At 33.5% G+C, this 11965-nt stretch overlaps 1 protein-coding gene across 7 annotated transcripts in view; it reads right to left on the reverse strand.

The window, feature by feature from the left end:
• MON2 (MON2 homolog, regulator of endosome-to-Golgi trafficking) overlaps window positions 1–11965 on the reverse strand; it is a 102185-nt gene that overhangs the window by 40593 nt on the left and 49627 nt on the right. For 4 of the 7 annotated variants that reach the window (XM_032420219.1, XM_032420216.1, XM_032420213.1 and 1 more), the window contains 11 exons: window positions 11411–11492; window positions 10456–10640; window positions 9184–9296; window positions 7987–8091; window positions 7554–7634; window positions 7403–7476; window positions 7227–7317; window positions 3224–3325; window positions 2286–2288; window positions 1768–1878; window positions 33–208 (listed from right to left, as the gene is read on the reverse strand). In XM_032420219.1, the coding sequence (XP_032276110.1) occupies window positions 33–208; window positions 1768–1878; window positions 2286–2288; window positions 3224–3325; window positions 7227–7317; window positions 7403–7476; window positions 7554–7634; window positions 7987–8091; window positions 9184–9296; window positions 10456–10640; window positions 11411–11492 (1123 nt within the window). The remainder of the gene's footprint in view (window positions 1–32; window positions 209–1767; window positions 1879–2285; window positions 2289–3223; window positions 3326–7226; window positions 7318–7402; window positions 7477–7553; window positions 7635–7986; window positions 8092–9183; window positions 9297–10455; window positions 10641–11410; window positions 11493–11965) is intronic. The other 3 variants (XM_032420217.1, XM_032420214.1, XM_032420218.1) reach the window with 2 other exon arrangements.

Raw genomic sequence — 11965 nt, forward strand, 5'->3', positions numbered from 1 at the left:
TTACTTTTTGGATGTTAATTTTAAACACTTACCCTTGATCATTTCTGATTGCTCCCATGACTCCAAGCACTAATGGCCATCCAGGTCCAAGACTGTCTCCCTGACTCTGAAGAATCTGCAGCACACATTCTAATTGCTTGAGTCGGATATCTGGATGGTTAATACTGGACATCTCCTTTAATGGGTTCAATAAAAGCAATTGCAGCCTCTGAAAAGAGGGCAGGAAACTAATTAGGAAGAGAGGCTCAAAAAGACAGGAAGGATTTAGAGCTGTTTTTTTTTTAAATTTTATTTTATTTTATTATGTTATGTACAGCTGCTTTTTAAATTTACATTCACCTCCATTCAGACCATAATAGTAACTAGAAACTTTTCTACTAAAACAAACACTGAATATGATTCTCTGTTATCACCAGAGGTTTACTTTGTCCTCTTTTATTAAAATAAGAGAAAATAAAAACCAATCCTCAACATGTTAGATTTTGGATTAAATGGAGAGTGATCCTGTATTAAAAGACACTAATTAAAGACCCCAAACAAAAAATAATTAAAAAAATTTTTTTTTAAAAAAAAGACACTAATTAAAGACCCATATGAAATGAATCTCACTAAAGGAAATATATCTATTTATACCTAGCTATATTTGGAAAGAGGAAAATAATCTCCAATTTCTAAAATCACCTTTCATTTACTCTGTTAACGTATATCACATGGATTTAAATTTAAAATTCTTAATACTCCTAAAAATTAAGTATGGTAGACATTAACAAAGATGGCATAAAACTACTGGAATCCATTAGAGTAAAAAAAAAAAAAAAAAAGTACTCTGTTCTGGTCCTTTCAGTACCTGAAAGCACTTGCTTCATTTTTAACTTTTTAACTTTTTTCTCTTCAAGGACTCACTTATTTGGTTCACTGACTGAAAAAAACATTTAAGCTCTCACTATGTGCCAGGTATTAAGCTGAATGTTAAGGACATGGATCAGGGTTTTCTTTTCAAAAAACTTAAACTATAATAGGAAAAGGTATGAAATCACTAAAATGTAAGCTCTATAAGAACATACATCTTTTGTTTCGTTTCCCATTCTATGCCAAGAGCTAATACACTAGTGGCACATCGTACGTACTCAATAAGTAATATAATTACAATACAGTAAGATAATGAAGTCAAGGAAATGCCTATTAAAAACCTCATTCCTACTCAATCTTCAAACAATAGAACTTTGGTGGACTTTTAAAAAAACTGTATAAGATACAGGTGAATGATTACAGAAGTCAGGACAAAGGGCTGAAAAACTCTGGAAGAATAAAATAACTTTTAAAAGTATTTAAAAATAAAAATCTATTTTATTGTACTTGTCTCTTCGAGTACTTGTTTTCTCCCCATGTAAGGATAATTAGAGAAAAAATTAGAGACAGTTAAGGATCAAAGCAAGGAGGCTAATAAAGTAGGATGTCAAAATAAAGCTTCAGCAATGCATGAACAGGGAAACTTCCACACTGGGAGACCAGTTCTAGGTAATTTAGTAGCTTTAATTCCATGTCATTCACAAGAAAGTTGCTATAATTTTTAATAAAGATAATCCTAAAAATCCAGACATATCAACCTTCTGTAAGATATCCATGGCCTATATATAAAATAGAATATTAAGCAACAAAACCCATTCTTGGAATGTCATCCAGTTGATAAATTAAGAAAAAATTACATATGGGAGATGATGATTTTATATTAAGAATTACTTTTAAAAAACAAGAAAATTTTTTAACCTGGTTTTGTGAAAGTGGAGGATCATGGTTAAATGTTAATCCTGCTTTAATAAGTGAAGTTAAAGCTTCTGCTCCCCATTCTCTCATTCGAGAGTTTGGATGCTGGCAGACCTGAAGACAAAACATCAAACAAAAATTAAATATTTAACTTGTACACTTAAACTATGTATCACACATCAATTTGAGAAAAGAAAAATTAAAACATTACATTTTCTGTTCTTTCACACTTTAAGATTTTATTTATTTATTTATTTGAGAGAGAGAGAGAAAGAGAGAGCCCAAGCAGCGGGGGGGGGGGGGGGGGAGGGAGAGGGAGAAGCAGGCTTCCCGCTGAGCAGGGAGCCCAATGCGGGGGCTCGATCCCAGGACTCTGGGATCATGACCTGAGTCAAAGGCAGACATTTAACCAACTGAGCCACCCAGGCACCCCTGTTCTTTCACATTTTAAAAATTATACCAAATGTTCATCAATAAGGACTGAATGAAAAATTATATATCTAAAATATAAGTTAGCTTACCTTCTGTATAAGGGGCAAGGGAAGCAATAGAGAGACAGAAGATAAAAGATGAAACTAAACACGTCACAGAAAAAAAAGGATGTCATAAAAGTAAATTGTGTCATCAGAGTAAACAAAAGAAGCAAGCTGACACTAAGGTTCCTAATTAGGCCTACCCTCATAATCAAATACTATGCTAAAATCTTAAAAACTTATTTTTGTGCCATTTGGTGAGAAGGTCCATGATAAAGAAATCTATCCTTTAATAATTCATAAAAGTAATCCCAATAAAATAGAAAAAAAATAAAGAAAAGGTCAAGCACATTTGTTTTTCTTATTAATAATAATACCTTTCCTAGCTTACTCAACTAATACAAAATGATCTTGGCAACCTAAACCTAAAGCACACATGAAGACATGTGTGTCTGACAGAAGCAGCTGTTACTGAGAAGTAGCTAATTATTAACAAACATTTCAACTTGGACACAAGAGTATACAAATTCAGATGAAATTCCCTGTGTACTATCTATAATTAGTGATACCAAACAAGCTTTTCCCTTTGCAGAAGAACTATCTCATCACAGGAAAGGCTGTAAAGACACAGTGTTTACTACTAACTCTCAGCCCTTGAAATTTCAGAACTAGCTGAAACTGAGGTGGATCAAGAGACTCTACTAACAAAAGAAAGAGGTCCCAAGCTAACAGTTAAAGGAGCTTTCAGAGATTGCACTGATGTAGCACCCATTTTCAGCCAAAAAAAAAAAAAAAAAAAAAAACACCTATTCCTTCACCAAAGCAATTATTATAAAACTTTAGTCTTTGGTAAATTATACAGAAATAAGTACTAGGAAAAAAATGGTAATGCTGGTTTTTCATATGGTTATCCAGAATCATTAGTTCAATGTTTATGTCTTCATTCTTAACAAAAAGTAAACACAGTATTTAAGAGAAAAAGTTACCTCAAGTAGATGGCCAGTTAGAGGTCTCCAAAGAATTTCTATTCGGTGCATGTTAACTAGACCTGTTTCTAACAATTTGGCAACAGCAAAAAGAGATGGTTCCTAAAGAGAAAATATATTGCATTTTGCTATTATAAGAATTTTTAGTACCTCAAATGTAAATAAAACTGACAATACTCTGAAAAGCATGACTATAATTAATATCTAATTAGCATAAAGTTAGCAATAATTATAACAGAACCTCAGTTATCATGAGACAAGCCTTCCTGCCCACCCCCAAGTATCCAGAATAGCTTCTAATTGGAAAATTTGGTTAGGAAGAGAACGCCTTCATGAGGAAAAAGTAAAAACTTCAAAAGTTATTTCAGACACATAGAATGGCTAGTCTTCTGACCAGAAGGAAAGGTGCATTCTGCCATAGACTTAAACTGTGTCCCCCTAAAATTTCTATGTTGAAGCCCTAACCCCCAAATTGATGATATCTGGAGATAAGGCCTATAGAGGGTAATTAAGGTTAAATGCGGTCTTAAGGGTGAAACTCTGGTAAGATAGTATTAACGCCTTAAAAGAAGAGACACCAGAGAACTTGCTAGTGCACTCTTGAGCACTCCTCCCGCACCACATGAGGACACAGTGAGAAGGCAGCTATCTTTCAAGCCAGGAAGAGAGCCCTCACTAGAACCACCATGCTGGCATCTAGATCTCAGACTTGCAGCTTCCAGAATTATGAGAAAATACATTTCTGTAGTTTAAGCCACCCAGTCTGTGATAATTTATTATGGCAGCCCAGAATGACTAATATATATTCTTATGAGCGTAATCTTCAAATGTTCAGGTTTTATGTGTGAATGTCAGGAAGTATGAATAAAGCAGAAAGAAGACAGCAGAGAGCAGGGGAAAGAAGTATGAAGTCAGGAATATGGCAGATATCAGAGCTGTCAGTTTATACACTAACAAAAAAGTAGCAGAAATAGAAGACAAACCCCTCTCCTCAGTTGCTGGCATTTCACCAATCAGAAAGGGAACTAGTATTGTTTTGAGACAAATATGGTCAGACTGATCCTTTCTGCTTGTGCTAATGTTGTGGGCACCTTAAAAATTTCTGTGGTAGAAAACTGTATCATTGTAGAAACAGCATGATACCTGTGAACTGCCTGTAACTGCTTAGGATTTCATTTCAACTCTACCACTTAATAGCTATGTAATACTGAGTAAGTTACTACTTCCACTAAATTTTTTTAATCTATGAAATGGAGATAATAATATACAGAAACAATCATATGTTAGAAAGTATCTGGCACATAGTAAGTCCTCATAAATGTTGCCTAGTATTACTTCCTCCTCCTCCTTCTGCGTATTGTAACCAAAATGTACACAGGAATCATGTGGCATTTAAAAGAATGTACAGATGTCCATATCTCATAACCAAAGATTCTTATTCAGGAAGCCTAGAATGTGGTCCTAGCATTTGTATTTTTTTAAAAACTCAACAGCAGACTTTTTTTTTTTAAGATTTTATTTATTTATCTGAACGAGTGAGCAAGCAAGACAGAGAGCACACAAGCAGGGGCAGAGGGAGAGGGAGAAGCAGACTCCCCTGCTGAGCAGAGAGCCAAATGCGGGACTCAATCCAAGGATCCCAGGATCATGATCTGAGCCAAAGGCAGATGCGTAATAGAAAAAACTCTACAGCAGACTTTGATGCACACAAAAGTTAGAGCCACCAGTGACGTGGTTAAGAATAAAGCTCTAGAATGATACATATGTGGGTTCAAATACAAGCTCTAACATTTACCAAATAGGTGATCCCAGGGAGATTAGTTAAGTTCTCTGTTTTCATATTTTACCTGTAAAAAAGAGGATACTACCACCAAACCTCACTGATTTGTTTCACATGATTAAAAAAAATAATGTAAGGGCCTGACATACAGTAAACTATGAACAACAGTTGTTTTTTTTTTATTTTTGTCACTGTTATACTGAGCTTGGTATATGCAAATATCATCAACCCCACCTTCTTGTAGGGAAAAATTTGCAAACTTTACCATAAGCTACTTCCTCAACACATTAGCACAAATTCCTGAAATGAGGACCAAAAATGAGATAACTGGTCACTTTAAAGCTACAATAAAGGACATTGATATACACCTTTAATCCCTATTCTAGGGATATATATATCACACTGATAAAGTATTTTTAAGCAATGAAGAAAATTATACAAGTTTCTATTTATTTCAACATCTGCATATTTTATATTTTTTATAGAAAGCACAACTAAAAAATAAACTGTTTTATGCCTCCATTTAAAAATTTTTTATACTTGAATACTTATAAACTTTTATTTCTGTTTCTCATTTACCACTTCACTTTACAAAATTAAATTCTATAATAGAAAAATGAGAACCCATTCTCAGGAACACAATCTCCATTCCAATGCATCCATGTTCTCAACAACTGTTCCCTCTAAAGCCTCCCTGAAATATCACATCTGCTCCTACCACTCTCTTGAAATTGTATTCTTCCAGGTTAACAATAAACTAATAATAATCAAATTTCCCATTTCTTCTCAATTCTCATTCTTCTTGACTTCTTATAACATTTTTCTCCTTTAATTTTCACAAAACTGCCCTTTTCTATCTAAATTATACCATTCCTTCAATATCCAACTCCAATCACAAACGAATTCATCTTGATTAATCTTAATTCCTTTAGGAGAAACATACACTAAAAACATCTTCCATAACAAGACACTAAGGATTCAGAAAATAAGTCTCACATCACTTAATATCTATAACTTTATTTAAACTCTTAGACCACTTTAACTACCACTGAACCATGAGCTATTTGAAAGTAAAAATCTTATATTTCCTTTGTATTTCCTAGCAGAGTATCAGTACATAGTAAATATACTGTGGTTACTGAGTGAATACATAAATTCTCAAGATACTACCATAGAAACTTGCTCAGATTTAATTAAGATACTCTATTAAAAATATATTTGTGTGTTAAGAGTTAAAGATGTAGGACTACTAAAGATATCAAGAAATTGATTACTTCACTATATTTTGTATTACTCTTGCCTCAATTTGGAGTAAACTATAATACATATTTTCAAACACTTGCTTGTTTATGTAATTCTCTAGCTATGTACTATAATATACAAAACTTCTCCTTAATAAAACCCTATTAGTTAATCGTTAAATCAGTGTTACAGATGACAAGCCACAGTATAAAGAAATATAATTTAGGTCTAGGCAGAAACAACATAATTTTGGATTCTTACAGGTACATGTTAAATAAGTTATAAAGCTGCATTCTCTGCTTTTTAATCATGTTCTGGGTATCTTCACTTATTTGTAAATGGTGACTTTATACTTATTTTAAAACACTGTATTTTAAATAATTTCTAAAATATAAATAAATCCATATATTCCTGTGCTTTCCAATATAATAGAAATGATATTTTGAGCACAGAAAGAAATGTTCTTGAATGTCAATATTCAAAAGTACTGTTCTATTCATTTAGTCAATGAGCAAAGCAAAAATTTAATTTTCAAGGTAGGGAGAATCATTACCTTTAGAAAGAAATGATTAGCTCCTTATTTTCCATCCCAACGAAGGCAAGAGAAACTGAGACATATATATATTGCTTGATTTAAATCTTATATTGCCCCAATCATATTACAAATATTATTGTGACATTTTATGGAACTCATTTATAAATGTGGTATTGCCTTTATTCTTTATCAAAATGTTTCTTAAAATACTCAGTACCCAAGAGAAATAGACACAGTTTAAAATTATAATACATATTAGACATATCACAAACTACATCATGTCCTCTTCACTCCCCCCTTCAACAAATAACAACCCTAACTCAACAGAATTGAGAGAGCCTGCAAGGTAAGCATTAGTCTCACTACTAAAATACTAAGATCATAATGAGTGTACATCTTATTTAACTCAATAATGTACCATATTTAAAACAGAAAGAATATCACACCTTATTATTTCCATAGGCCATATCCATTGCTTCTAGGGATAAGGAGCAAAGTGCATTTATTAAATGGTGCAATGATACGTCATCAAGATACCTATAATGAAAATGAAGAAATAAAACATTCTGATCTAAAATATACACTAATAATATTTCTATCAATTTTAAAAACTGATTCTTACTGTGAGCTTTCAAACAATCTTGAAAGTATATTGGAAATCACTGGTAAATCTGTCATCACTGCTGTTGTCAGAACCTAAGAGAAGAATACAATTAAATGTAACATAAGAACATTTCAGGAGGCACAAATTGAGTAAACTAACTAGAGCTTACTGTACTGGGTCCTTCTACAGCTCTCCCAGGTTTCAAGGCACCACCACTACTAGGCTTCAATCCCAGAATCCATACAAGATGCTATAAAATTAAAGGAAAAAAATAAAGAAATTTATAAAATTATAAAAATTCTAATAACTAAAATTAAAATCAGAAATAGGTTTCCAATAACTAAATTTAAGTTAGTAATTACTATTCATATACAATGCTTCTTATACCAAGCATAGGAGGTAGAACTTAAGCCATTAAGAGAAGCATTCCATCACTTTGTACAATACAAGCCACCTCTTTTTTCCTTTCTAACTTTTCCTTCTTCCAACTTACTGCCTATTCTTTAGGACTGCCCAAAGCACCAACAGGCATTGCTTAATTTAACTGCTAGCACTTAGCTATAAAAACAACACTGACCTCTGACCCAGAGCCTACAACATACCTGTAGAGTTGCCAAGACAAGTTGCCATGATGTTCCAAGCACAGCTCCATGGCAGTGTGCCAAGTTAAGTAAAGTCCTCATACACTGGATATTTTTGGAAGTGAGCTATATATATATATTTTTAAACAGATATATTTGTAAGAACTGTTATACATTCTTGTAAAGCAGCATTATCATATTCAAATATTTTTTGAAATAAAAAAACAAAAATATTAAGAAAATGGTTTTGGATGGTTTTGTACAGAACAAAATAATTTGCTTAAAAGTTGTGTTATCATATATATATTAGAACGTCTCATAAGAGACTCCAGATGGGGAAGGTTAAGTAAAGAGTTTTAACAAATAATATAAAAGCTTACAGATTTTACTTTATTTGAAAACAAAAGCGTTGAAAGAGGTATCATGTCATACTGGTTTACATTATGATTTTGAAAATCAACCTGTAAACAAATATTAAAACTGCATAAAGGACAGTTTGACATTGACCTGGAGTCACACTGGCTGAGTTCATGTCATGGAACTACCATAACCTTAGTCAAATTAACCTCTCTACCAATCATTTCATTTCTTTAGAATGTAAACAGCTGAGGGCATTAAATCAGATAAGATAAAATTCAATAAATCTTAGCTGCCATCATCATCATTATCATCATCATGGAGAATATATTTCTTTTAATTTGGTCCTTACTACTATTCACTGGAAAATAATGTTTTAAGAATACCACAAGAAGAAATGGCAGATCATGGTTTACACCTTCCTTTTTTTCTGATTCCTCCGAATTAGCATTTTGTAGAAATCAAATGTCCCAGAGTTGTTCCATATTAAAAGGAAACCATGTAAACTATTTTTATCCTAATTACATTATTTCAGAATATACCTGTAAGATATACATTATAGCCATGATCGCTGGTTGGAGCTAATCTTCTGTGATAGTTACTATTACAAAGATGACTGAAATAAATTACTTTTCAGGGGAAAAAAAAAAGTTGTGTTATCATAACTGCTTATGATAATGTCAACTGCTAATGTCTTCTAAAGGTATCAATCGTCCAGGTAAAAAAGAGTAAATAACTATAGTGATAAAATTTGGCAAACATAAAAACAAAGGTACAAAAGTTGGCAACAAAATAAGATGTAGTTTGTGATATGTCTAATATTTTAGGAGGTTGGCAACAAAAATAAGAAAAGTACTTTACCATTACTGTCCCTTGAGGCTGGACTGCCAGAGGTTGACCCACTGCCACAACTTGCTGGTGAGATTCACTTGATGGACTTATCATCATAACACTTTGGCCCTGAATGGAATATGCTAGAACACAAAGGAAAGCTTAAATAATTAAGATTTACTTCTCACACTGCATTCAAAGTAATGTTAATTCTTTTTAAAAAATATTTTATTTGACAGAGAGAGACACAGTGAGAGAGGGAACACAAGTAGGGGGAGTGGGACAGGGAGACGCAGGCTTCCCGCAGAGCAGGGAGCCCAATGCGGGGCCCAATCCCAGAACCCTGGGATCATGACCTGAACCGAAGGCAGACGCTTAACAACTGAGCCACCCAGGGGCCCCAGTAATGTTATATTTTATTTTATTTTTTTTATTCATTTGAGAGAGAGAGTGCACACAAGCGGGGGTGGGGGGAGACAGAGGGGGAGGGAGAGGGAGAAGCAGACTCCCCACTGAGCAGGGAGCCCAATGCAGGGCTCGATCCCAGGACCTGAGCTGAAGGCAGGCGTTAACCGTCTGAGCCACCCAGGCGCCCCAGTAATGTTGTATTTTAAAACATTAATTTGATTAAACTAAGTTCAACTATGATACTTATGTAGTTACCTATTATCTATATGCAAACATTTTTAAAACTCAGGAGGTATAAAAACCAAGATAAGTTAAATAAATTTCAAGTAATTTTCTATATAACTTTTTAAAAATTATAAAACTTTGGCAGACTTCTTCACAAGCAAAACAGAATTAGGATACATTAAGTATTTTAACATTCATTCCCAATAAACTTTTCTAGTTAAAGTTAGAGGCCAATTTTCACGTTTTCACTTTGAAAACTAAGTATCATATTGAAACAAATTTATATTACATGTAACAAACGAGTGTTTTCAAAGTATTCAGCGAGAAAAAAAATTGAAAGGTTAATCTAAGTGGTTGCAAGCATTATCGTTCTACTAGTTCTGTTAAAAAATAAATAAAAACGACCATTTCAACAGTATGATAGTTTACAAAAAACTTCCAGATTTTCTTCTATCTTCAAAATTATTGTTTAAAATTGGTATTATTTTCCCCGCACCCCCATTGTTTTAAAGAGAGAGAAATAATTGAAGCTCCAGGTCATTAACTTCTCAATGAGGTCAGAGTCAGTGAGTGAAACAGAGAGGCTTGAACTCAGAATTTCTATAATCTTTTCTCTACACCATGTCATTCCACTAGATGAAAAAAACTGTGAATAAACTAAAGTCTTACATTTGTTGGAAAGTGTGGCTGCAGTGGTGGTATTCAGTACAGTAAGAGCATAATGGGGAGGCAGGGAACCTTTGCATATTGCAGTTATAAAGGCGTCTCTTGAAGTTACAAGGCCCAGTCTTCCACAAAGAGCAGCCATAGTCAATTCAGCTTTTAAAATATTCTCAGTGGCAGCTTCATCTGTGCTGAAAAGAGAAAGTATTTTATTTAACATGATTAATTTATGTTTAATTATACTGCAAACATGACATGGAATTAGGTATTCAGTGAAGTTGTAAGAAAATCTATACAAAAATATTATCAAAATCAATATACTTAGAAGGAATTTTAACTAATCAACATAATACCTGAAAATCTGAACTGGGTAAAAGCAATATATAATACATATATTCATTATTGAAGAAAATGGTCACACACTCAAAAGAACCTAAAATATCAAGCATTTTTTTTTAAAGATTTTTATTTATTTATTTGAGAGAGAAAGAGAATTTATTTATTTGAGAGAGAGAGAAGCAGACTCCCTGCTGAGCAGGAAGCCCAATGCGGAGCTTGATCCCAGGACCTAGAGATCATGACCTGAGCCAAAGGCAGACGTTTAACTGACTGAGCCACCCAGGTGCCCCAAAATATCAAGCATTTTAAAATCAGTAAATCCTGTCATTATGGAAAATAAATCAAAGGAATTGATAATTATCATCACTGTAAAAGTAGTAGAAAGGCTTGAAGTGAAAAAGGCATTCTGTAATTTTAGGATTATATTTTCCATTAAAACATCATGACAACTATTCTGGTAGGGAGCAGGGCAAGAATAGGACGAAGGAGAGGGAGGTGGCAAAAAAAGAATAATGTTCAACACATATTAAAAAATAATTTTAGGACCAATTTAAGTAACTATTTTAATGTTTGTTTCTTATTAACTGCCACATGCAATAAAAAAATTATAAAGACTTAATACCTGGCATCAAGGAGGAGTGAGAGAGCAGCAAGTAAACCACACCAGCAGGCATTCACCATTTCTTCCCAAACAGCTCTACTAACTTAAAGGATAAAAACATACAATACTTCATGATCATTATAGATAGCATAGTATTTGACAACACATCATTCTAAAACCTCCCTAGTCATTTGATAATACATTACATATTCTATCAACTCAATTATTAAATACTAAAGCTCTAACAGTTAAAATACATTTGAAAAAATGAAAACTTAAAAACCACACCAGTTTCAGAATTCAGTTACGTCTTTAAACTAAGTTGTTTTAAAATATCAATGGTGGGATCGTTCAGGTGTGTGTGTGTGTGTGTGTGTGTGTGTGTGTGTGTGTGTGAGAGATACCGGTTCCTATTCCGTTCCCCTTCGTGTGTGTGTGTTTGTGTGTGTAATAACGGTTCCTATTCCGTTCCCCTTCGTGTGTGTGTGTTTGTGTGTGTGTAATACCGGTCCCTATTCCGTTCCCCTTCGTGTGTGTGTGTGTGTGTGTAATACCGGTTCCTATTCCGTTCCCCTT

Source organism: Phoca vitulina, unplaced genomic scaffold, assembly GCF_004348235.1.
Source record: "Phoca vitulina isolate PV1807 unplaced genomic scaffold, GSC_HSeal_1.0 scaffold23, whole genome shotgun sequence".
NCBI lineage: Eukaryota > Metazoa > Chordata > Mammalia > Carnivora > Phocidae > Phoca > Phoca vitulina.